This window comes from Theropithecus gelada, chromosome 6 (assembly GCF_003255815.1).
Source record: "Theropithecus gelada isolate Dixy chromosome 6, Tgel_1.0, whole genome shotgun sequence".
NCBI classification, from domain to species: domain Eukaryota; kingdom Metazoa; phylum Chordata; class Mammalia; order Primates; family Cercopithecidae; genus Theropithecus; species Theropithecus gelada.
Window position 1 is genome coordinate 171,703,362 of NC_037673.1, and position 27,022 is coordinate 171,730,383.

Genomic DNA, 27,022 nt, shown 5'->3' on the forward strand with positions numbered 1-27,022 from the left:
CTATTTCTGGCTCTTTATTTTTTTCATATGCATTTTGCAGTCCGCTTGTGCAGTTATAACACACACTCCACCATGCACACTAGTGTTGTCAAAAAATTTTTTGGAATTGTCATAGGTCATTTGGGAGAGAATTTACATCTTTAAAAATGGAATCTTCCTATGAAATTTATGATGTAATTCACCATTTATTAGATTTCATTTGCCCTTTAAATATGCCCAGGTTACCCACCTGGTCCAAAACACCATGATTCCTCTCCTGGATAACCTCAGCATCTCGCTAAACAGCCTCTCTGCCTGCACATCCCCTCCCACACAGTCTGTTTTCCATAAAGAAGACGGGGTGGTGGTGGTGGCGGCGGTATTTTTTAAGACGTAAATCAGGTCGTGGCACTAAAGTCCTAAAATCGCCTTATAGCGCCAGTCTTGCCAGGCTCCACACTTTAATTGGGTAAATGAGTGCGTGAATGGACGCTGGCTATGCCAGGCCCCGGGAATAAAGAAATGATAAAGAGGCAGTTCCTTAAGGGAAACCCAAATGGAAAACAGTGGCCCCGGCCCGCGCAGAGCCCCACACCACGGTGACGATGGGCTTGGAGTTCTCCCGGAGCCGGGGCGCGGTCGCTAAGCCTGAAGCGGAGTCGCGCGCGCGGGGCGGGGCCGGGACCGGGAGGGCGGGTCCCTGAGCCTCGTAGCTCCGGGGCGCGGACGCGCGCTCGCAGGCCCGCACGAGGACGCGCTCCGGGGACGCGCGAGGACACCGTGGCGGGAGAAGCGCTTCCGGTGGCGGCAAAGGCTGCACTGAGCGGGACCTGCGAGCTGCGCACGCTGCGGCCCGGGGGGAGCGGTGAGTCGCGGGAGGCAGGCAGAGCCAGGTGGGTGGGAAACGCGCAGGGGGCCCGACGGAGGCGCGCAGGCTCGGGCAGGCTTGGGCCGTGCACCTGCGGGCCGGCTGCCGGGAGACCCCGGGCTGGGAGGTCGGAAGCCCCTTCGCGGGCCGGGGATGCCTCGGGCCGGGGGGTCCCTGCACCTGGGAATCCCTGCCATCCTGCTGCCGGACAGCACCCCGCTTCCAGCATCCCGAGGCCCAGCATCCCGTGGGCCTCCTCTCCGGTGGGGAGAGCCCTCCGCCGCGTCCCCGCGCGCCTGGCCGCGCTGTCTTCGGCGCCTGCGTGGCGAACTCGCCGCGGGGACACCAAGATGGCTGCGTCCGGGACAGCGGCAGCCAGGTGGCCCGGTGCCTGACCCCGCGCTCCGCGCTCTCAGCTTTGCTTCCTGGTGCTGGGGTCGGAGGGGAGACCACCTGGTTCCTGTCCTGAAACTCGCAATCCAGTAGGGAGGTGATGTGCAAGGAAGTAGATTCTTGGAATAGTAGTTGCTTTTCTCCTGAACTTTCACATCTGTCACAGGTCTCTAACCTGCCCAGAATGACAATAAACAGTCTGCTAAGTGCGTGCCAGGTGACTTAGGTCCGTGTAGTTTTACACTCTTCCAGCCCTGCGAGGTACTGGGTTCCAGATGAGAAAACTGCGGCTGAGAGAAGTTGAGTGCCCAAGGTCGCACAGCTGGCCATCCATAGTCCAAGGCCATCTGAGTCTCAGTCGTAAATGCTGCGTTCTCAAAGATGCTTTTCCTTGGCTATGCTGCCTAAAATTGCACCCCCATTCCCACACACACCGTTTGTAACACAAACTCTGGATGTTTTCTTTAGTGTCTTTTGTCACTAGTTGAAATTAAAGGTGGTGGTTTCCTTCTCCTCATGTGAACAGGGCCTATTTTGTCTTGCTCAGCCTTTCTATCCCCTGCACATAACAATTGCCTGCACCAAGAAGGCCCTCAGTGAATATTTGTTGGCTGCCTGAATGAAAAAGCCTAGCTCTGCTTGACCCCAGAGCTTGGGCACTTAGCTGCTCTGCAGGCAACTCTTTTCTGAGTCCCCATAGCTTTTCCCTTGTGCATTTCTCACAGTCCTAGTCCCTCTTCTGCCTTGACTTCTAGATTTTGACTTGGGTGCCTCTGGATTCTCCATTCTTTGTCCATCCCCCGTTTGATCTGCTTCAATGTTCCTGGCATTGTCATAGGTGCCCAAGGAGGATGCAGGTAAATGAGGGGGCTTTGCAGCTCCTACAGCTTCAGACTTGATGTAAAAGATGAGAGGGAACTGTTTGGGGGGATGAATGAGGTGGCTACCAAGAAGTTCGGGAACCTCAAGCAGGTTCTTTCTCTCCTCAGCACTGAGCAGGTGTCTCACTTTCAAAAATACAGTGTTTGGGCCAGGCGCGGTGGCTCACGCCTGTAATCCCAGCGCTTTGGGAGGCCGAGGCGGGCGGATCATGAGGTCAGGAGATCGAGACCATCCTGGCTAACACGGTGAAACCCCGTCTCTACTAAAAATACAAAAAATTAGCCAGGCGTGGTGGCGGGCGCCTGTGGACCCAGGACTCTGGAGGCTGAGGCAGGAGAATGGCATGAGCCCGGTAAGCGGAGCTTGCGGCCAGCCGAGATTGCACCACTGCACTCCAGCCTGGGCGACAAAGCAAGACTCCGTCTCAAAAAAAAGAAAAAAAAAAAAATTCAGTGTTTGGCAGTGAGGAGCTATCAGCTCCCATCTCAGCTCAGTACGTATTCAAAGGTTAGATTGAGGCTTTCAGGCCACATGGATGTTCAGAAGAGGGATGATATCTGTGGTTACAGTTGTCAGAGAGGAACCTGTGTGGCAAGGGGTGTCATAATTCAGGATCAGTGAAATGTTTAGCAGGTTCTTAATTTTCTGTAGAAGTTTTATGAAATCCCATGGGGATGGCTACAGAAAGGCACCAACTGGCAGGGATATCCCTTCCTGCTCCTCACTTTCTGCAAAGAAAGCTGAGAGGATAGCCAGGGCACAGAGGTCGTAAGAGCAGACCCGTCATCGAACTTTGTTGTTCTGGAAGCCTTACATTGAAGTCAGGCATCTGTATCCTGTTGTGTAGCAGTGGTGAGCTGCATTCGGTTAGAGTAGAAACATGAGTGTGACCAATTTTTCCTTTGTGGTTAAAGGTAAGAAATCAGAAGTAGTGAATCCATTGTTTTAAAAAGGGGGGAACAAAGAGCTGTTGTCCAGAAAGTGAAAAATCATTACGTTAGACCATGTATCAAACCTGCACTTAATTACACAAAGTTCAAAGTTACTAAGTTTTTCTTTAGCAGCTGTTAATTTGTAAAGTAGTTTTATAGACTTTGGTATATGGCATCCCTGAGTTGATTCTTATAAATGGATGGTAAAACTTCATCCGAATATGTCTAAAATATTACAGTTGGGTAGTGTTTGTCATTTTTTTGCAAGCTGATACCACCATCTCAAATAGAAATCAATAGAATTTGTTTTAACTGGTATAACATCACCCATCCTAAGATACTGCTTAAGAAATCCACACCCATAGTTGATCTTGAGGACCGGAATATGAGCAGTGGTTGTAATGTTACATCAGTGTTTTTGGTTTTTGTTGTGTTGTTTGTTTGTTTGTTTTTGGGGACGGAGCCTTGCTCTGTTGCCCAGGCTGGAGTGCGGTGGTGTGATCTCTGCTCACTGCAACCTCTGCCTCCCGGGTTTAAGTGATTCTCCTGCCTCAGCCTCCAGAGTAGCTGGTATTACAGGGGCCCACCACCATGGACCATGGCTGGCTAATTTTTTTGTATTTTTAGTAGAGACGGGGTTTCACCATGTTAGCCAGGATGGTCTCGATCTCCTGACCTCATGATCCACTCACCTCAGCCTCCCAAGGTGCTGGGATTATAGGCGTGAGCCACCGCGCCTGGTAGATGGGTGTTTTAAAGTTAATAGAATAGTGGGATCTGCATGGGGGGAGGACATGGCAGTGGGAAGGGCAGGAGGCCTTGATTTTCCGTGTATTCCTGATTCTAGGCAGGCCCCACATCTCCATGCAGAGCTATCCTGGAATAGGGAGGCATATGCAACACAAATCCATTGCTGAATGGAAATACCCTTGGAATGAATCTGATGCTTTGCACAGAATTCAACTCTCTGATCTATAATTCGATCCCCTGTGTGACCACGCCCATAAGAAAGGGATACTATATGCAGATGCCCAGCCCAAACAGAAATCAGGGAATTTGCTTTTTAGGCTCCTTGAGTTAGTGTGATTGTCCTTGTCAGACACATGTTCTCTGGCCTCCAAAGGCTCAGAATTGAGTTTCAGAGTCAGAACTGTGAAGGCTGTGTCATCTTGGGCATGGCACTAAATTTCTCCGAGTGGCTCTAGAAAACAGGGGAAGATAACTTGGAGGGCTGTCATAAGGATTTAGCAATCTAACCATGCATGGAAAGCTTAGTGTCTGGGTGCTCCGTCATGTCACCTGGACAGTGGACAGCAGTGATTGACGGGCTGTCTCACACCTGTCTGGCCCTAGCTAAACAAACTGGGCAATCATACCCTGTCATAACTCTCAAAATACAGTAGTTTTAACCAACAGGCTTCCAGCTTAATAACGTAGTTATCATTGTTAATCTTTAGCCAAGATTAAAGGTCTTTATTACTAATTCCTGATGAAGCACATTCCCTGCTAACTTGTTTTCTACAATATTTTGGAAAATTCTTTTTTCTCGAGTAGTTAAGCATTTTCTTAGCATGCAGCTAACAATTTGAAATGCAGTTTATCTTGGAGATAAATTCTTTTTCTTACATGTTTCTGATCATCTTCAGGAAGCTCAGGCAGCCATTCCTGGCACCAGGAGCTGCATTTATGCACAGGACTGTGGCCAGTAAGGACAGGAGCTTCCACTCATGGAAAACCAGCTTATTAATAATGATTGCACTTTTGTTTGGCACCTTAATAAAGATTAATAAAAGACTCATACTCTTCAGTTTGCTAATCCTACCAACTCTATGAGCCAACTCTTATCTGTGTTTTATAGATGACAAAATTGAGGCTCGGAGATGTAAAGTAATTCACCCAGTCACATGTCTAGAAAGGAAATAACAGAATCAGGACTGAAATCTAGATTGTATTTGCTTAAGTCCAGTTCTCATTCCATAGGTTATCAGGGAGATTACGCCACAGGGCAGGGGGCCTCCATCAGCAGGGACCAGCCAGAAAAAAACAGCTGTGTGTTGGGTCTTTCCAAACCCAGGACCAAGCCAGTGTTGAGTACATAAGAGGCCTTCAGTGGATACAGAAGGCATAAGTTAATTTTGTTTGTGAATGAATAAATAAAAAGACTTTCAGAAATCTATTGGGATGAGGCTCCATGAAACTATATTTACTCGAAACCTTAGTTAAGAGATTGAATTTAAACGGTTTTTAATTTCTCTATGAGATTATTTCTGTCCCTTTTAAAGGGTGAAATAATTTTTAAACATATATCATCTGTAAAATAATCTGTTTATTTAAATGCAGTATCATGTCATAATTGTTTACAGTTCCAGATAGCCAACATCATTGTGAGAATGTCTTTATGTGATCAAACCTTAAAGTCATTTTTCTTAGCATAAGTGGCATCAGCCAACCACAGAATTTTTTAAGTCCCACTTTTTTCTCATACCCCACCAAAATTTCTTAATACCATTAAAATCCAAATATTTCTTTAAAATCATTCATGAAAAAGATTCTTAGAATTAACACCTCAATTGGCCAAGCACCAGGAAGCCACATTACAGCTACTGCAATACACGGTGACCGTCTGTCACCAATCATTTCCTTCTAGCACGTCTGTTCTAGGCCCTTTCTCTTCCCTCCACACCCCATTGCATCATTTCTTCAGCTCATGAAAACTGAGCTTGCTGGACATGAGAAACCTGCCAGTGTGCCGCTGTGTGAACCATCACATTTTGCTGCTGCCTTTCTGCAGTCCTGAAGCCAGCGAGTAACTGCTCAGTAAGCATCTCTTCTACAGCTTCCCTGGGCCCCTCTGTGTCTGTGGCGGGCTGGGGCCTGCTCCCCTGTCTCCTAGCCTCTCTGAGTGCCTGAAGGCACCACCCCAGCGCTTCTGCATAACTCTCAAAGCCTCAGGTGGGCAGGGCAGAGAGAGCACCCTCCCCACTGACTGTCTCCTCACTCTCCCTGGCATCGCTCACTTGCTTCACGTGCCATGAGGGTGATGAACCTACACACTCTGGAACACATTCTTTGGCGTCCTGTGCCGTCTGGCCCTCTGAGGGACATTCTTCATGATCCTTGCCGCATCTGCAATGGGAATGCAAATATCTTATTCTCCAAAACTTTCTTTTGAAGCCTCTGTGGTTTCATGATTATTCACACTGTTCCCAGTGTCAATGCAAGGCTGGGCAGTACGACTTCCTCCAGCGCAGTCTGCAGAAATCCGGAGTCGAGAAGCCTCTGTCCTAGCACTGCGCCTATCCTAGGTCATGAAAGACTGTGAGTGATGTTCAAGACACCTCTGTAACAAGGTGTCTGATCTTTACCCAGTTTCAACCTTTCAGGCAAGCCTAGGGGCCATAATTTGCCAGATGGATGGCTGCATAAACCAGACCACGGATAAACGAAGGCCATTCCTGCACCTTCACCCCCACCCCAGGACCTCATTCCCTCCCCACAACAGTGCCCGTGGCAACCCCGCCCTACCACCCAGCCCTGCTGACCTGTCAGTACCAGGTGTGTGAAGCACATGCCCTCAGCGCATCTCTGCCTTGCCCGGGGCCAGCAAGTGCGCACTGGAATGCTACGGACCAACCAAGTTGCCCGGCCAGCCCTGACCCCAGCGAGTGGAACGGGGTGCACCCTGGGGATCCCCACGTGGCGGCCAAGGCCTTAGGGATACCAGCATCTCGCTCCCTGAATAGACTCCAGGCACAAAGCGGAGCCAGCCCAGGGCGTGCCTAGGCGCACCCTCCCCAGCCCAGGCCCCGTGCATAAGGAGTGCTCCATGTCAGCATGCTTGGTGGGCCCCATTGATTTTTAGAGATGGGTTTTACTATGTTGCCCAGTTTGGTCTCCAACCTCCTAGGTCCAAGCAGTCCTTCCACCTCCGTCTCCCAAGTCGCTGGGATTACAGGCGCGTGCCACCACGCTCAGTGCTGTTGACTTTCATGTGAATAGGAAATAAGTTTTGGTGTTTGTTTTTGGTTTTTTTTAAGTGGGACTCCTGTTTTTTAAAAATAGATCCATTTGTCTGGGGTGCAAGCTACTTCTGTGCTTAAAGATGGAAGTAAGTTCATGCGTGAAAGAAGTCTTGTCTAATTGAAACACGGCATCATGGTTAATAACAAAATGTTATCTGATCTGAGATCAGCTGTTTTTGTGAGAATGCTAATGTGCCATTCCTGATTAGTCTGCATGTTTTTTGGGGTTTTTTTAATTCTGGGGGCAGAGGAACACAGATCATCACATCCAGTTGGTAGTTCTTATGCCACTATAGTACAACTTGAAATCCTTTTTAAGTAGAGGAAACAGTGTTGTATTCATGTCCTATTGCTGTTATAACAAATTGCTACATATTTAAGTAGCTTAAAACAACACAAATATATTATCTTAGAGTTCTGGAGGTCAGAAGTCTAGAACAAGTGGGCTTTCCTTCTGGAGGCTCTAGGGCAGAGCCCCTTTCCCTGCCCTTTCCAGCTGTTAGGGACTGCAGCTCACAGCCCAGCATCACTCCAACCTCTGTTGTTCCTACATCTGTTTCTTTGCCTCTGCCTCTTCTGCCTCCTTCTTTCTCTTATAGGGACCCTTGTGATGACATTGGGCCCACCAAATAATCCAGGATTGTCTCTGCATCTCTCAGGATCCTTAATATAATCATATCAGCAAAGTCCCTGCACCATGTAAGGTAACATATTCATAGTAGTAAGTGTTCAATAAAGAGATATTAAAGATAGCAGCATTTTTTAATTAGACCTTCTCACAGCTTCCGGGGATTAGATGGAGACATCTTTGGCGGCCGTTATTTTGCCCATCACAGGTACATGCGGTAGGCGCTTCCACTGCCAGGATTTCGGTGGGTTTGACTGGAGTCTGCAGATAAGCAGTTGGAGTCAAGCACTCCTGCTTCTTCCCTTGCTGGAAAGATGCGGTGGCTTTGAGTGATATCCCAGAATCTTGATTCTTCCGTCTGCAAAATGTGCGTAGGATGTCTGAATCACACTGTTGTTGTGAGAAGTTCTAGATAGAATATTCTCTAATATTGCAAGCTTAGGCCAGCATCTAGCCCAATTCCTTGTATGTAATGGAAATTCTTAAGATGTTAGGGCTCCCCTCTCCATCTCTCTCCTTTTTCCTTGCCTTCTAAGGAAGACATTTTTTCTGAGGCCTCCACAGCATTCTTGATCACTTGTACTGTAGAGTAACTTTAAGGTTATTGTAATATAGAACTTCGTAGTATGAAGGTCAAGTTTTTATTTAAAGGAAAAAAGGGAGGGGCCTCCAAGATATCATTTCTCTGCAGACATTAATTGGTGTCATACTTCAAGAAAAATGGCTAGAAGAGAGTGGTGAGTGGAAAGCTGGCCAGTGCCCTGGAGGCTGGTCCTTCTTTGAGCTCTCCCAGACTTGGTTCTGCCGCCAGCATCTGCTATGCAACCTGGGCAAGTTATTTCCCCTCTGGACCTCGGCTTCCACATAATAAGCACATTGGAGAAATCATTTTTAAGACTATCCAGCTCTTATACATGATAATACTTAAATTTTATAGAGTACCCATATTTTTGGCTGGGTGCAGTGACTCACACCTATAATCCCAGCATTTTGGGAAGCCAGGGCGGGCAGATCACTGGAGCCCAGGAGTTCGACACCAGCCTGGGCAATACGGTGAAACCCTGGCTCTACAAACGGTATACAAATTCTAAGAATACAAAAACTAGCTGGACATGGTGGCAGACACCTGTAGTCTTAGCTACCCGGGAGGCTGAGGTGGGAGGATCACCTGAGCCCAGGACGTCAAGGCTGCAGTGAGCTGTGATTGTACCACTGCACTCCAGCCTGGGTGAGAGAGGAGACCCTGTCTCAAGAAAAATAAATAAATAATATAGTAACCAATTCTAAAATAAGACCATGATGGCAGCAACTTGCCCTAAAGGTTGCCCTTATATTTAACAAATTAGAGATAGTTATTAGGAACTAGAATTATATAAAAGCTACATATTAATTTTTGTTTTCATTATTTATGTTAAGCATAAAGGAAAAATACTGACAGAATTATAATTAAAAGGGAAAAGAGATTACTTGGTATTCAATTTTCTGAGAACAACCCCTATCAGATCTCCACCAGGGAACATCACAGATCACCTAGGCCCGAGGGCAGGCACCAGAGGGTAGAGAACGGTGCAGGGAAGGAAATGGCTCCCGGCCTCATGTACAGCCACAGCCTGGGGTCCATCCAGCATGAGGTCCACACCCAGAGCACATGCTGAATCCCACGCCCAGCCTTATGTTGAACCTCCTGGATCAGAACCTCTAGAAGGAGGATAGTATTTGTGTTTATAAGAAGCTCTCCAGGTGATTTTGATGTGTTGTATTGGTTCAGAACCATCAATCTGCACCAGCAGCTTTGCAGGAATAAAGTCTCCTGAGGAGGGGAGGTTTAATGTGTTGTTCCGTCTTGCTACCACCATTGTTGCTGTTAAATCCACCTCCTCCCCCTTCACTATCCAAAAATGGAAGTGACCGGCTACCACGGTGTCTTCCTTTTGGCCAGTCGGGCTAACAATAAATTTACCTCTCACCTTCCAGGATGCCACTCTCTCCTGGTTTTCCACCCACCAGTCACTCCCCAGCCCACTGTGCGTGCCTTCGGTCCTTTCTGACCTCTTCACACCAGAGTCCTTGGATCTCTTCTCTATTTACCTTCACTTCCCTGGTGATCTCATCACATCCCATGACTTTAAATATAATCTCTGTCCGACAACTCCCACAGATAATCTCCAGATTAGACTTCTCCCCCGAACCTAGACCTGCTCATTCTGCTGCCCGCTGGACATCTCCACTTGATGCCTCCTAGGTGCCTCAAACTTACTCCGGGCAAATCTGAGCTTCCTGTCTTCTCCATCGGCCCTCTCTCCTCCTCCAGTTTTTCCAACCAAATACTTAGGAACCTTGCTTTTCCTTTCTCTCACATCCCACGAGTGTGAGGTGTCAAGAAATCCTGCTGGCACCACTGAAGAAATACCAAGAGCTCCAGTACCTCTCGCCACCTGCGCTGCCCCCCGGCTCTGTCTGGATCTCTGCAGGAACCTTGCAGCTGCTCCTCCTGTGTCCACTCTTATCTCCCCGTTGTCTGTTCTCCACACAGCAGCCAGAGAGATCCTTTCAAATTGTGAGTCTGTTCATTTCAGTCCTCTGATCAGAACCCTCCGATGACTCCCATTTTTTGCAGAGTGAAATGCAAAGGCCTTACAGAGGCTACACGACCTACATCATCTGACTCCAACCTAAGCCATTGCATCTCTTACCTGCTCATCTCCCATCTCCTGCTTCCTTATTCCACTCCAGCTCATGCCTTCTTGCTGCTCTTTGAAGTCACCAGATGCATTTTTGCCTTAAGGTCTTGGCAATACCTTTTCCCTCTGCCTGGAATGCTCTTCCCCTAGATAGCCACACGATTCAATTCTTCACTGTCCTCTGGTCTTGCTGCAGTATTACTTTCTCAATGAGACATACCCTGACTACCTTATTTAAAAATGCAAGTGCTGCTCATGATCCTTCTTATCCTGTTCTGGGGTATTTTTGTTTGTTTGTTTGTTTTCCCCAAACCATTTACTGTCTTCTAATATAATGAATAGTTTACTTATCTTTTGTATTTTTTGTTTATTGCCTGTTTTCCTTTCACCTCTGCCATCCCAGCGTCAGCTCCAATAGGGCAGGAATTTTTGTCTTCTTTGTTCCCTGATACAGCCCAAGAGTCTGTCATGTAGTAGGTGCTCAATAAATATATATTAAAGATAGCAGCATTTTTTTTAGGCCTTATAGAAAAAACAAAGCTAGCAGATTTTTTTTTCTCCTGAGTATTTATTCTGTTATGCATTTAAACTATGGTCTACTTGAGAGTAGGAATTATATCTTTTATTGGCTCATTCAGAAAGGGGAGGAAATTAGGCCAGATTTTCTGTCTTATTCAGTTGTATGATTGCGTATGGCATTTATTTGATGACCTCTAAGGATAGAAACAAATGTTGTGTAATACACGTAATTGTAACTTCAAAATGTGGCTCATGGACAGGGGCCAGCATGTGAACCCACCTGCTTGAATTCGCCTGCACGCCCTATGGGTTGCTAAGATGCCTCAGCAGAGCCCAAGCCTCTGTAGACAAGTCTGAAAAGGGCTGCTTTTCAGAATATGAACTGGACTCTGCTTTTTGTAATACACTTGATATATTCTAATTCAAAATTTAGTCATGTCTGCATACAATGACATACATTTCTTGTATCCCCATGATGGTGGTAGCAAGAAGGAAGACACTGCACAGCACATTCAACTTCCCTCCTCGGGGAACTGTTTATTCCTGCGAAGCTGCTGGCGTAGATCGATGGTTCTGAACCAGTGGAACACATCAAAATCATCTGGAGAGCTTTTGAAACAGACAAATGTTATCCTCCTAGAGATTCTGATCAAGGAGGTCCAGCACAAGGCTGGGCATGGGATTCAGCCTGCACTCTGGGTGTGGACCTCATGCTGATGGGTACCAGGCTGTGGCTGTACATGAGGCCATGAGCCATTTCCTTCCCTGCACCCTTCTCTACCCTCCTGTGCCTGCCCTCAGGCCCAGGTGGACTGTGATGTTCCCCGGTGGAGATCTGATACAGATTTTTCTCAGAAAATTGAATACAAACTATTCTCTCTTCCCTTTTAACTGTAATTCTCACTATCACTACCACATCCCTGTTTCCTTAGAAGCTACAAAGTTAAGATGGACTTGCAACGTTGTGTCCAAAAGTTTCCTAATCTGAAGCTCTGCGCCGGGGCTGGAAATCTGGGTGGGCTTTCTGTGTCAAGAGTGGGATGTTTCATTCGGTGTGTTAGGATTTCAAGTAGCTAAGTTTCTGACCGTCTGTGATGATAGGTAACAAGATTTCTCAGTGAGATGAGAAAGCAGTGGTCACAAAAAAAGAGAACTACTATGACACCACATAGCTGCATTCTGACCTTGGGGAAAATAGGCTTCCCATTAGCTTTCTGGCTGGCCTTCTCTGTGTTTGTTACCCCAGCCTGCTCTAGGAATAGCAGGGCTGATTCTTACCTTCTCACTCTCACCGCCCTACTGTTTTCCATACACTAGACTCCTCACATCCGTGGACCTCACATGCTCAGTTTTGATCCTGTGGTCCATGATATGTGTTAATTGGAGATTTTGAGAACATATGCCTTACAGGAATGCCCAGCATTTGCATCTGACATCTTAATATACCTCCGAACCTGTAAAGCACTAAGAAAGTAACTTAAGGAAAAGTGACCTGAAAAGTGAATTAAAATTAAAACTGGTATTAGAAATGTAGGGAAGGGAAGCAGGTGTAAGTAAGCCATGGTTTGAAACCTTCATAGTGGGTAAAATCCTTTGGCCTACTAATATCACGCAGAGAGAGCTAGTCTGAGAAATCACTAGCTGTAAGGACAAACATGCATAGACAGGGATAAGCAATTATATGTCATGGTGAAAAACCAAAAACCACTTAAACATTAAAGGTGTAGTTATATATCTAAAATGAACAGCGACCACAACGATGCTCATGAAATAAGTGCAAAAAAATCGGGATTTTAAAATACACAGTGTGATATCAACTATTTTTTTAATTGTATAATAACATGTATAGAAAATATCTATAAGGAAAGGTACCAAAACATTAACGATGATTTCAGAGTGCCTGGATTATGGGAAATTTTGTTTCTTTATTCTTTATTTTCTATAATAAGCTTGTGTTTTTCAGAATACCACAGTAAGCATCTATTACAACAATACAACGCAGTTCTAAAATAAACATGTATTACTCAGAGAAAGAAATTAATTACTTTTGGGAAAAAAGTAATGCTCTTTAGCCAGAAAATAAAAATTTTATGAGGATAATTATATGCTACAGAGTTATTCCTATTCATGGGGCTATGCAAATGTGTTTTTCCCACTATGTTCCTGGTAGCTTGAAGAACATAATTCTTAATTTTTGATTGGTGGTTTATGTGCTAAACAAGGCTGAATGAATCTGCATCTTTTTTAGTTGTGTCATTTTTAGCATTTAAACCTTTTTAAAATCATTAGTCATTTCTCCTAGTAGGAATAACAACTTTAGTAGGCTTTAAACAACTTTAGTAGTTTGACGTTGGTTGTTTCACTCAGAAAAATGGGTTCAAACTTCAGGCCTTGTTACTGTTATTATTTTTAAACTTCTTTTTTTTTTTTAGAGACATGGTCTTGCTTTGTCACCCAGGCTGGGGTGCAGTGGCATAATGACAGCTCACTACAGCCTCCAACTCTTGGGTTCGAGCAGTCCTCACACCCCACGGCCACCTCAGCCTCCTGAGTAGCTGGAACTATAGGCATGCACCACCATGCCTGGATAGTTTTTTTAAATTTTTTGTAGAGATGGGGTCTTGCTTTATTGTCCAGGCTGGTCTCAAACTCCTGGGCTCAAGGGATCTTCCCTGCTCGACCTCCCAAAGTGCTGGGAACATAGGTGTGAGCCGCCGCACCTCTCCTAAAACTTCATACCTTTATTTTCTGCAGAGTAATTCTAAGTATTCAACAAGTAAATATTAAAATACTATGTATTTATAAAGAGAAATATGTAGGAAACTATTGAAATTTAGTTAAGATCAATTGAGATTTATAGACAAAGTTAGCTTTGAATTTAGATGGCCTTTTTGCCATTTATAGCAAAATTATCTTTATAAATAGGAAGAGTACATAAACCTTTACTTGAAAATTAAAAGTGACTATAAAGTTTCTAAATATGTAGTGACATTGTAAGCCTTACTTGAATTTGCCTTTTTGACTCTTTGCAGTCCGGGACCATGTCTGGAGAACTGCCACCAAACATTAACATCAAGGAACCTCGATGGGATCAAAGTACTTTCATTGGACGAGCCTATCATTTCTTCACTGTAACTGACCCCAGGAACATTCTGTTAACAAACGAACAACTAGAGAGTGCAAGAAAAATAGTACATGATTACAGGTAACATTAATTATTGTTTTTTGGTTTAATGTATAAATAGATCATCATGTTAGGCTGTTATCTTTAAACCTTCACTTAGTGATTTTACAACCTTTTTTTTTTTTTTGCAATGGAATTCTTTTGACCAAAAAAAAAAAAAAGGAAGAGTAAAAAGACTTGTTGTATCCCTCATTGCTCGCCCTTAACACAAATATCTAGGGTTCATATTAACCTGACAATGAGAGTCACCCCTCTTTGTTGTGGATACCAATCCCTTTCTCCTGGCAGCTTGCCTTCTGTTCTCCAATAGCACCACCACCTCCGCTATGACATCCACAACCCCTCCATGCATTTTTCTGTCTCTGGACAGAAACAGCATAATGCAAAAACAAATTGCCAAGAATCAGGGGTAGTTTGGTTCCTTCTGAATTATAGGTGCAGTAAGTAAAATCCTGTAGGTAGGAGCTCAGATGGCAAGGGTGCTGCTGGCAATGCCTACAGGGACTGCAGATGTGGGATGCACGCCATCAGCTGAGAGAAGCAAACAGGAGGGAAGAGAAGATGCTACCAGTGTAGAGATGTTCCATCCAAGGCAGCAGTTGGCCACTTTTTCTGTAAAAGATCACATAGGAACTATTTCAGGCTTTGTGGGTCATTGTCACATATTATTCTTAAATTTTTATTTGTGTTTTTTGTTTGTTTTAACAATCCTTTAAAAAAAATGTAAAAACCTCTTACCTAGCAGGGCACACAGGCCACAACCGGTAGTTTGCTGACTCCTGCACTAGGGGAAAGTCAATCCAAAGCTGGGGACTGGATTGTTAGAAGCTTTGTGCCTAAACGTGCCCAGAAGTGATACATCAGAAGCAGGTCCTTAACCATCATCTAGGTAGAGAGAGAACCAACGACAGTCAGTAAACACTGAGTCTGGCCAAGTACTGCCACGTGCCAATGTGCGTAAAGAGGGAATATACAGACAGCAGATATACAAACAGCAGAACATCCTGGAGCCTTATGAGGAGATGGTGAAGACAGGCCAAAGCCATAGAAAGCGGAGAGGTTGAGATGAAAAGACAACTACGTGGTTGAAAAGAAGACGGCATAAGGAACATTGCCAAGAACCTAAAAATGTGATTGAAATTGAAAGGTTTACTGGAGGCGGTGGTAAAGAACCAACATCAGAAATCACACAGTAAGAAAAAGAATTACCGGCCTGGCATGGTGGCTCACGCCTGTCATCCCAGCACTTTGGGAGGCCGAGGCGGGCAGATCACAAGGTCAGGAGATTGAGACCATCCTGGCTAACACGGTGAAACCCCATCTCTACTAAAAATACAAAAAAATTAGCCAGGCGAGGTGGCGGGTGCCTGTAGTCTCAGCTACTCGGGAGACAGAGGCAGGAGAATGGCGTGAATCCAGGAGGCGGAGCTTGCAGTGAGCCAAGATCACGCCACTGCACTCCAGCCTGGGCGACAGAGCGAGACTCTGTCTCAAAAAAAAAAAAAAGAAAAAGACAAAGTAGAATTACCGATGGAGAGAATGAACCTGAGAAGCTTCCTGGGTGAAGACCAGAGGTCGGCAAACTTTCCATAAAGGGCCAGACAAAAAGTATTTTAGGCTTTACAGGCCACGCATTCTTTGTCACATATTCTTGTTTGTTTTTACAACCCGCTAAAAATGTAAAAGCTATTCTGAGTTCACAGACATAGAGAAACAGGCCAGGCCATGGACTGGTGTTTGCCAGTCCCTGATATAGATGGAAAAGAAAGATATGAAAAAGACTTCTTTAGAGGAAAAGAGAGTAGAGACTGAAGATGAAATTAATTAGTGCTCCTAAAAGAGAAACTAGAAAAATTGCAAATAAGCAATATTAAATATATTTCATAGCAACAGAAAGTAAAATGGAATTTTCCTCAGGTGAGGAAAACCATTTCTCTTATTAAAGAGATCTGCCCTATTTCAAGCAGAGACACCCACACATGGCAATTTTTTTCCTTTTGTTTTTTCTATAAACTTTTAAAACTTCCAAAAGAATCCATGAACAGGAAAACAAAACAAAAGAAGCTATTAAAAAGGAACATGTCAGAAAGGGCTCAGTCTTTTCATCTTTATACTGAATGCCAGAAGATAGTAAGCAGTGTGTGCAAAGTTCTCGAGAGAAAGAATTGTCACTTGGGAATTTTAGAGCAGATCGTCTATTTCCAACAGCAACAGAAAATCTGCAAGTGCGGCCAGGCACAGTGACTCGTGCCTGTAATCCCAGCACTTTGGGAGGCCAAGGTGGGTGGATCGCCTGAGGTCAGGAGTTCGAGACCAGCCTGGCCAACATGGTGAAACCCCGTCTCTACTAAGAAAAGTACAAAAAATTAGCTGGGCGTGGTGGTGCATGTCTGTAATCCCAGCTACTCGGGTGGCAGAGGCAGGAGAATCACTTGAACCCAGGAGGCAGAGGTTGCAGTGAGCCGAGATCATGCCACTGCACTCCAGCCTGGGCAACAGGCACGAAACTCCATCTCAAAAAAAAAAAAAATATGTAAAATATGCGAGTGCATCAAACATAAACTCTTCATAAAACCTTCTTGGGTGGTCAAAAGATAACACAAAATAGAGTTAAAAAAAATAAGCCATAATATAAGGAGATTCCTCAAACAGTGAAACATGAATCACCATGTGACCCCGCAATCCCACTTCTGGGTATATACCTGAAAGAAATGAAAGCAGGAACTCGAACAGATGCTTGCACACCCATATACATAGCAGCAGTATTCACAGTAGCCAAAAGCTAGAAGCAACCCAAGTGTGCATCAGCAGAGGAGTGGATGAGCAAATGTGGTCCTGCCATACAATGGAATCCCATACCTTGAAATATTATTCAGCCTTCAAAAGGAGGCGGATTCTGATGCATGCTACAACATGGTTGAACCATGAAGACATTATGATGAGTCAAATAAGCTAGTCACCAAAGAACAAATATTGCTGATTTCACTTAGATGAGATACCTAGAGTAGTCAAATTCACAGAGACAGAAAGTAAAGGGGAAGTTGCCAGGGGCTGGGGGAAGAGGGAATGGGGAGTTAGTGTTTAATGGGCACATAGTTTTAGTTGGGGAAGATGAAAATGTTCTAGATGTGGTGATTTGAGAGTGGTGATGACCACACAATGATGTGAATGTACTTAATGCCACAGAATTGTATACTTAAAAATGATTAAAATGGCTGGGAGTAGTGGCTCATACCTGTAATCCCAGCGCTTTGGGAGGCCAAGGCAGGAGGATCACTTGAAGTCAGGAGTTCGAGACCAGCCTGACCAACATGGTGAAACCCCATCTCTACTAAAAATACAAAAATTAGCCGAGCATGGTGATGCACACCTATAATCTCAGCTACTTGGGAGGCTGAGGCAGGAGAATCACTGGAACCCGTGAAGCAGAGGTTGCAATGAGTTGAGATCGTACCACTGCACTCCACCCAGCCTGGGCAACAGAGCGAGACTTTGTCTCAAAAGAAAAAAAAGGGGGGCGGTTAAAATGGTAAATTTTATGTTATGAATCTTTTACTACAATAAAAAAATATAAGAAAGTCATCATATAAATAGACAACTGATGAATGCTGAAACACATTAAAATAGAAATAGTTGTACCTCTAGTGTGAAAGAGTGTATATAAAATAAAATAAATTAAAAGTGTTTTTTTGTTTGTTTGTTTTTTGTTTGTTTTGAGACGGAGTTTCTCTCTTGTTGCCCAGGCCGGAGTGCAATGGTGCAATCTCGGCTCACTGCAACCTCTGCCTCCCAGGTTCAAGCAATTCTTCTGCCCCAGCCTCCCGAGTAGGTGGGATTACAGGCATGTGCCACCACACCTGGCTAATTTTGTATTTTTAATAGAGACAGGCTTTCTCCATGTTGGTAAGGGTGGTCTCAAACTCCCAACGTCAAGTGATCCGCCCTCCTCAGCCTCCCAAAGTGGTGGGGTTACAGGCGTGAGCTACCGCACCTGGCCTTAAAAGTGTTTTATAAAAAATTGTAATAGATAGCTGGGCATGGTGGTGCGCACCCGTAATCCCAGCTTGGGAGGCTGCGGCAGGAGAATCACTTGAACCTGGGAGGCGGGGGTTGCAGTGAGCCAAGATCGCTCCGCTGCACTCCAGCCTGGGCAACAGAGCAAGACTCCGTCTCAAAAAAAAAAAGGTAATAGCTATCTGAATCAAAAGCCCTAGATTGTAGTGTCCAAAAACAAAAAGGAAATGGAAGAATTAAAACATCTTGTCTCAAATAGGAACAAAACTCAAAAATATACATGATTTTGCTCCTTACTGTATTCAAGAAATGCATTAACATGTTTTATTTTAAAGTTAGTAGAATATGCATGAACAGAAAATTGTAAGCCTTAATAATTTAGTAACATACCAACAAATTAAAACATTTTTAAATCAAATCAAAGACTTTAAAATTGGGTGGAAACACTTAAAAAGCTCAGTGATGACATGACACCCCACTTAGAATACCTGAAGCTTGCGTGATGTAATTGTACTTACGAAATTACAATACACTTGTCCAAGAATCCCTCAATGTCTCCCTTTTTTTTCTCTTCACCTTTTTAAAGCATATAGAACCTTAAAGTCTGGGTGATAAATTGACTAGGCCTGTTCCAAATGAGCTTTGGGGTATTTGTTAGGTTCTGTGCTGATATATACTCTTTTTTTTTTTTTGAGATGGAGTCTTGCTCTGTTGCCCAGGATGGAGTGCAGTGGTGCTCCAGCTCACTGCAACCTCTGCCTCCCGGGTTCAAGCAATTCTTCCTGCCTCAGCCTCCCAAGTAGCTGGAAATACACGCACCTGCCACCATCCCTGGCTAATTTTTATGTTTTTAGTAGAGATGGGGTTTCAGCATGTTGGCCAGGCTGATTTTGAACTCCTGGACTCAAGTGATCTGCCCACCTCGGCCTCCCTAAGTGCTGGAATTACAGACATGAGCCACCACGCCTCGCCTATATACTTTTATATATATTAATTAGTAAGCCAGTTGTTGAATCAGTATGTAAGAAATAACTCATCGAGTTTCTTACCTCCCCTCAAGAGATAAATCAGCCATGAGCCTTCTGGGGAGATTAGCTCAAGGGCTAGTTAGGGTTAAAGAGATATCATGTTTTAAGTATGACTGCCAATATACAGTTCTAGTGGGATACCAACAATGCTATTTTTAAATGAACCAAAAAGGAAGTAATAAAAATGGCTAACATTAAAAAGCAAGACAAAGGTAATTGCAAATGAAAAGCAAGAAATCACAACTCTGGGCAAATAGATCCAAATATCTTGATATTGATAAAGATATAGTGAATGCTGAACAGACAGTATTCATGAGCCGGTGGTGTTCCATCAAAATATACAAAGAAAAGGTGGTTAGCAATACAAATAGAACTTGATTAAAACACAATCGTAGGGCTGGGCGCAGTGGCTCACGCCTATAATCCCAGCAGTTTGGGAGGCCAAGGCAGGTAGATCACCTCAGGTTAGGAGTTTGAGACCAGCCTGGCCAACATGGTGAAACCCTGTCTGTACTAACACAAAATGTTAGCCAGGTGCAGTGGCGGGCACCTGGAATCCCAGCGACTCGGGAGGCTGAGGCAGGAGAATTGCTTGAACCCAGGAGGCAGACGTTGAAGTGAGCTGAAATCACGCCACTGCACTCCAGCCCGGGTGACAAGAGCAAAACTCCGTCTCAAAAAAAAAAAAACAAAAAACCCACAATTATAGTAGGAAATTCTAACATACCTTTTATCATCTTTGATAGATCATCTAATCTATCAAAGAATTTTTATGCTCTTTTAATTCTTTGATCAAAACAAAAAGAAATAAAATTACAAAGTAAAAACAATGAGAAAATTAATAAGAAACCTTAAGGAATTGTACTCAGGGGAAAGACTGTAACTTTACATATCTCTGTGATTAAACAATAAAAGCCGACAATGAATGAACTGAGAATCCAGCGTAAGAAACTAGAGAACAGCAGAATAATAAGAAAACAGCAAACCCTGCAGGGTACTTCCTGAGTGCTGGATACTGCTTTAATCATTTCACATGGACTAATTTAACCCTCACAACCTTTGAAGGTAGGTAATGTTATTTCCATTTTTCAGATTGAGAAATGGAGGCATTAACAGAATCCTGCTGCAGTAGGCGGTAGAGCCAGGACTGAAACCCAGACAATCTGACCACAGAGTTCATGCTATTAACTGTTAACTACTACATACACTGCTTTTCTTTTTTTTTTTTTTTTTTTTTGAGACGGAGTCTCACTCTGTCGCCCAGGCTGGAGTGCAGTGGCGCGATCTTGGCTCACTGCAAGCTCCGCCTCCCGAGTTCTCCCGAGTTCACGTTATTCTCCTGCCTCAGCCTCCTGAGTAGCTGAGACTACAGGTGCCCACCACCACGCCTGGCTAATTTTTTGTATATTTTTTTTTTAGTAGAGATGGCATTTCACCATGTTAGCCAGGATGGTCTCGATCTCCTGACCTTGTGATCTGCCCACCTTGGCCTCCCAAAGTGCTGGGATTACAGGTGTGAGCCACTGCACCCGGCCTACATACACTGCTTTTCAAAACAGAGAGGAGTTCATTTTAAAAGTCAGAAATTAATTAATAGGATTAAAAAATAAATGTAAGAAATTGTCCTTTGAGAAACCCAGAAAAGGATAAGCCTCTGGTAAGTCTAACCAATCTAAAGGAAACAAACAAAACTCAAAATACATAACAAAAGGAGTAAGAAGGTTACCTAAAAGAGAAATAGAAAATAAAAATAAAGCCTACTATATAGCTTTTTTGCTAAAGATTTAAAAAATCTTAGTGAAATATATAACATTCTATGAATACAGTATATAGATTACCAAAATTGACTCAATCCAAAAGAAGGCAGGGAAAGGGGGGAAAAGGGAATGAGGAGAAGAGACAAACAGAAAACAAATAACAAGATGATAATAAAACAAAAATCTTTCCCACAAAAATCTCAAAGGCCAGATGGCTTTACACAGGTAAAGAAAGAATTTTTTCACAGGAAGAACATCAAACCAGCCAGGCGCAGTGGCTCACTCCTGTAATCCTAGCACTTTGGGAGGTTGAGGTGGGCGAATCAACTGAGGCCAGGAGTTCAAGACCATCCTGGCCACCATGGTGAAACTCCGTCTCTACTAAAAATACAAAAATTAGCCAAGTGTGGTGGCTCGTGCCTGTTATCCCAGCTACTCGGGAGGCTAAGGCAGGAGAATTGCTTGTACCCAGGAGGCAGAGGTTGCAGTGAGCCAAGATGGCACCGCTGCACTCCAACCTGGGCAACAGAGTGAGACTCTGTCTCAAAAAAAAAAAAAAAAAAAAAAAAAATATCAAACCACAAACTCCAGCAGAAAGCAGAAGAGTCAAGAAACACTTCATCATTCATTTCCTGAAGCTACAAATACCCTGATGCAAAACCAGAAAAAGGGATAAGAGGAAAAATGACTAATACCCCTGGTAAACATAGACACAGAAATTCCTAACGGAATTTAACAAATCTACCCAGAAAGGGCAATACCAAAATAAGCAGAACTCAATTGGAGTTATGACAAGAATGCAAGATTGGTTTAACATTTAAAAATCACTGTATCAGGCCAGGCACGGTGGCTCACGCCTGTAATCCCAGCACTTTGGGAGGCCAAGGCGGGAGGATCACGAGATCAGGAGATCGAGACCATTCTAGCTAACATGGTGAAACCCTGTCTCTACTAAAAATACAAAAAAAAAGTAGCCAGACATGGTGGTGGGCGCCTATAGTCCCAGCTACTCAGGAGCCTGAGGCAGGAGAATGGCATCAACCCAGGAGGTGGAGCTTGCAGTGAGCCGAGGTTGTGCCACTGCACTCCAGCCTGGGCAACAGAGCAAGACTCCGTCTCAAAAAACAAATCACTGTATCAGTAGACTAAAACAGAAAACCATATTACCATATCAATAGATGCAGAAAAAGCAGACAAAATCCAACATCCATTCCTGATACAGCTGTCAGCAAACTAGGAATAGAAGGGGAAGGTACAACTACAAAAGCCCTACCACTAACATCAGACCTGATGGTGACAGTATGAACACGTTCCTTCCGAGGCTGGGGAGCAAGGAGACCATTTCTGCTCTCATTACTTTTCTTCAGCATTGTGCTAGAGGTTCTAACTAGGGCAATAAGACAAAATTTAAACATTTTTTTCAAAAAAGGCAAAGATAGGAAATGAAAAAGTAAAACTTTCCTTATTCACAGAAATTGTGATCATCTATATAGAAAGAATTTACCAGGCCAGGCGCAGTGACTCACGCCTGTAATCCCAGCACTCTGGGAGGCCAAGGCGGGTGGATCACCTGAGGTCAGGAGTTCAAGACCAGCCTGGCCAACATGGTGAAACCTTGTCTCTACTAAAAATACAAAATGAGCCAGGCCTGGTGACGCATGTCTGTAATCCCAGCTACTTGGGATGCTGAGGCAAGAGAATCACTTGAACCTGGGAGGTGGAGGTTGCAGTGAGCTGAGATTGCACCATTGTACTGCAGCCTGGGTGACAAGAACAAAACTCCGTCTCAAAAAAAAAAAAAGGAATTTGCAAAAAAACCCAACTAGGATAAATGGATTTAGTAAGGTTACAAGATCTATATACAAAAATCGATTTCATTTCTATCTAGTAGCAATTAACAACTGTAATTTTGAAATTTTAAAAATAATACCATTTTCAGTAGCAACAAAAATATTAAGTACTTGGAGATCACTTTAACAAAATATATAAAATGCCTGTACACCGATACACACACACACACACACACACACATATTACAGAGAAAAAAACAGAGCTTGGTTTTTTTAAAAAAATGGGGAGATATGCAGTGTTCCTGTATTGGAAGACGCAATATTGTTAAGATGTCATCTCTTCCCAAATTTATGTAAGATTCATTGTAATCATCAAAACCCCAGCAGGCTCTTTTTAGACACTGACGAGCTACTTCTAATGTTTATGTGGAAATACAGGGAGCCTAGAATATTGGAAACAATTTTGAAAAAGAATGAAGCTGAGAAACTTACACTACCTGGTCTTAAAACTGACTGTAAAGCTCTCATAGTAACGACAGTTTAGCATTGTTGTAAGGAGACACATTTAGATCCATGTAACAGAAGAGAATCTTGAAATAGGCACAAATATATATAGTTAACTGATTTTACATAAAGGAGCCAAGATAATTCAATGAGGAAAGGATACTCTGTTCAATGAATAGTTCTGGAAATAAAAAAATGGATTTTGATCCTTAACTCATCCTGTAAACAAAATTTAACTTGAAATGGATAGTAGACCTGAATATACTAGCTAACACTATTCAACTTCTAGAGAAAACAGAAGAAAATCTTTATGACTTTGATATGGACAAAGAATTCTTTTTTTTTTTTTGAGACAGAGTCTCACTCTGTCACCCAGGCTGGAGTACAGTGGCACAATCTCGGCTCACTGCAACCTCTGGCTCCCAGATTCACACCATTCTCCTGCCTCAGCCTTCCGAATAGCTGGGACTATAGACATGTGCCACCACGCCCAGCTAATTTTTTGTTTTTTTAATAGAGACGGGGTTTCACCATGTTAGCCAGGAAGGTCTCAATCTCCTGGTCTCGTGATCCACCCGCCTCGGCCCCTCAAAGTGCTGGGATTACAGGCGTGAGCCACCGTGCCTGGCAATATAGGCAAAAATTTCTTAGATGAGACATAAGAATGAACAATGATCAATTGAAATGGAAAGGGAAAAACACTGATAAATTGGACTTCATCAAAAAAAAAAGTCTTTTCATGACAGAAGACACTTTAGAAAATAAAAATGCAATTCACAGACTGAAGGAAAATATTTGCAAAACTTATATCTCATAAAGGATTTGTATCCAGAAGATATAAAGAACTCTATCAATACTGAACTATATCACTTGAACTATATCCAACCAGTAATTACCCAACCCAATTTTTTTAAGTGGACAAAAGATTTGAGTAGACCGAGGACACTTCACCATTGAAAATACAGGAATAGCAAGTAAGCATATGGAACTATGCTCAGCATTTTTAGTTACTAGGGAAATGCAAATCCACAAGAAGATACTACTTCACACCTACTTCACCTACTAGACTTTGTAACCACCCGTTGGGTTCACCTTGCCTGCAGCCCAGACAGAACCGATTTATCAAGACAGGAATCACAATGGAGAAAGAGTAATTCACGCAGAGCTGGTTGTGAGGGAGACCGGAGTTTTGTTATTATTCAAATCAGTCTCCCCGTCTGTGATGAGAGTTTTTAAAGGTAATTTGGCGGGTAGGGGCTTGGGAAATGGGGAGTGTTGATTGATCAGGTTGAAGATGGAATCATAGAGGTTCGAAGTGAGGTTTTTTAATGTCTTCTCTTCCTGGGTGTGATGGCAGAACTGGTTGGGCCAGATTACTGGTCTGGATGGCGTCAACGGATCCAAAGTGCAAAATATCTCAGGGTCTGATCTTAGGTTTTACAATACAGTGACGTTAGCCCCGGGAGCAATTTGGAGAGCTTCAGGTTCTTGGAGCCAGAGACTGCACGACCCTGAAACTGTAATTTCTAATCTTGTAGCTAATTTGGTCGTCCTGCAAAGGCGGACTGGACTGCAGGCAAGAAGGGAGTCATTTTGTTTCAGAGTCAAACCATGAACTGAATTCCTTCCCAAGGTTAGTTCAGCCTATGCCCAGGAATGAACAAGGACCGCTTAAGGATTACAAGCAAAATAGAGTCGGTTACTTCTGATTTCTTTCACTGTCATAATTTCCTTAGTCATAATTTTGCAAAAGCAGTTTCAGAATAACCAAAAAGAGAATTGATCCATGTAACAGAAGAGATGACCGGTGCAGTGGCTCATGTCGGTAATCCCAGCACTTTGGGAGGCAGAGGCGAGAGGATTGCCTGAGCTCAGGAGTTCAAGACCAGCCTGGACAACATGGAGAAACCCTGTCTGTACTAAAAATATAAAAAATTTGCTGGGCATGGTGGTACATGCCTGTAGTCCCAGCTACTTGGGAGGCTGAGGCAGGAGAATCGCTTGAACCCAGGAGGCAGAGGTTGCGGTGAGCCAAGATCACGCCATTGCACTCCAGCCTGGGCAACAAGAGTGAAACACCATCTCAAAATAATAAATAAATAAATAAATAAATAAATGAATAAATAAATAATAACTGGTACGTCCATCCATCGAATGGATTAACCAACTCATATAAACAACAAGGTGCATCTCAAAAGCATGCAAAGTGAAAGAGGTCAAATACAAAATACACAAAATATATATCTACTCGCTCTATGATTCCATTTGTGTGAAATTCTTGAAAAGGCAATATAGTGTTAGCAAATAGATCTGCTGGTTGACAGGAAGTGAGGAAATAACTCCAGAGGGGCCCAAGGGAACTGTTGAAGACATGGAAATATGCTGTACCACAGTTCTGGGGTGGCTACACCACTGAGTACATTTTTTCAAAACTTATCAAATTGGACACTTAAAGTGGATGACTTTTATGGTATTTAAATTATACCTCAATAAAGCTGATTTAATTTTTAAATGTTATGAGATCATAGGAAAAAAAGGAAATGCTTCCCAATTCATTGCAACCCTGATAAAATAAATGATTTTTTAAAAAATACAAAAAGAAACAATGGCCTGTCTTACAAATTGATAATGCAAAAATCCAAAATAAAACACCAACACATAACATCCAACCTTGTGTTAAAACATGAACTGGTAGAATTTATTCCAAGAATGAAAAGGTGATTTATATTTAGGACATTTATTAATGTAATTTATCACATCAGTATGTCAGAGCAAAAAAGCCACATCTTGATAGATGCCCAAAAGAAGGTAAAATTATATATTTCCCATAAAATAATTAATCAGGAATAATGCATAGTACTTCTTTAATTATTAAGAATGCATATCCCACATCAGTAGTGACCAGTGCACGAAATAATGGAACACTAGAGCTGAACTTCCCAAAAAGACCTCTAAAGAAAAGGAACCCTGACCGGGCGCGTCGGCTCACGCCTGTAATCCCAGCACTTTGGGAGACAGAGCCAGGTGGATCACCTGAGGTCGGGAGTTCAAGACCAGCCTGGTTAACATGGTGAAACCCCGTTTCTACTAAAAATACAAAAAATTAGCCAGGCATAGTGGCACGCACCTGTAATCCCACCTACTCGGGAGGCTGAGGCAGGAGAATTGCTTGAACCCAGGAGGTAGAGGTTGCAGTGGGCCAAGATTACGCCATTGCACTCCAGCCTGGGCAACAAGAGTGACACTCCATCTCAAAAAAAAAGAAAGAAAGAAAGAAAAAATAATAATGAAATTCTATGAAATACTTAGAGAAAGAAAAGAGTGGGGCAGGGGAAGGAAGAGAGGAATCAAGGGAGGCAGAGAGAGAGAAAGGGAGAGGGTTTTGGTAGTCAAATTTGAGAAAGTTTACATTCCACTTTTGAGAATGTCACATTCTATTAACTGTTCAAAGTTTCTAAAAAGTCCAGGAGTAATAATAAAGCTGCTTAATCATTTTTCCCAAACTTGGACATGAGCCCTTTCTTTTTTTCCATAATGTATGTAATATGTATGAGAATACTCAGCCAGGCGAGGTGACTCAGGCCTATAATCCCAGCACTTTGGGAGGCCAAGGCGGGCAAATCACCTGAGGTCAGGAGTTCAATACCAGCCTGGCCAACGTGGTGAAACCCCGTCTGTACTACAAATACAAAAACTAGCCGGGCGTGGTGGCGCACACCTGTAATCCCAGGTACTCCAGAGGCTGAGGCAGGAGAATCACGTGAACCTGGGAGGCAGAGGTTGCGGTGAGCCACTATTGCACGACTGCACTCGCCGGAGTGACAGAGCAAAACTCCATCTC

General features: G+C 43.6%; 1 protein-coding gene across 1 annotated transcript in view; it reads left to right on the forward strand.

The window, feature by feature from the left end:
- The first annotated feature begins 751 nt into the window (after window positions 1–751).
- SFXN1 (sideroflexin 1) overlaps window positions 752–27,022 on the forward strand; it is a 47,973-nt gene continuing 21,702 nt past the window's right edge. The window contains exons 1-2 of the mRNA XM_025389429.1: window positions 752–844; window positions 13,937–14,109. Of these exons, the coding sequence (XP_025245214.1) occupies window positions 13,946–14,109 (164 nt within the window). The 5' untranslated portion in view covers window positions 752–844; window positions 13,937–13,945. The remainder of the gene's footprint in view (window positions 845–13,936; window positions 14,110–27,022) is intronic.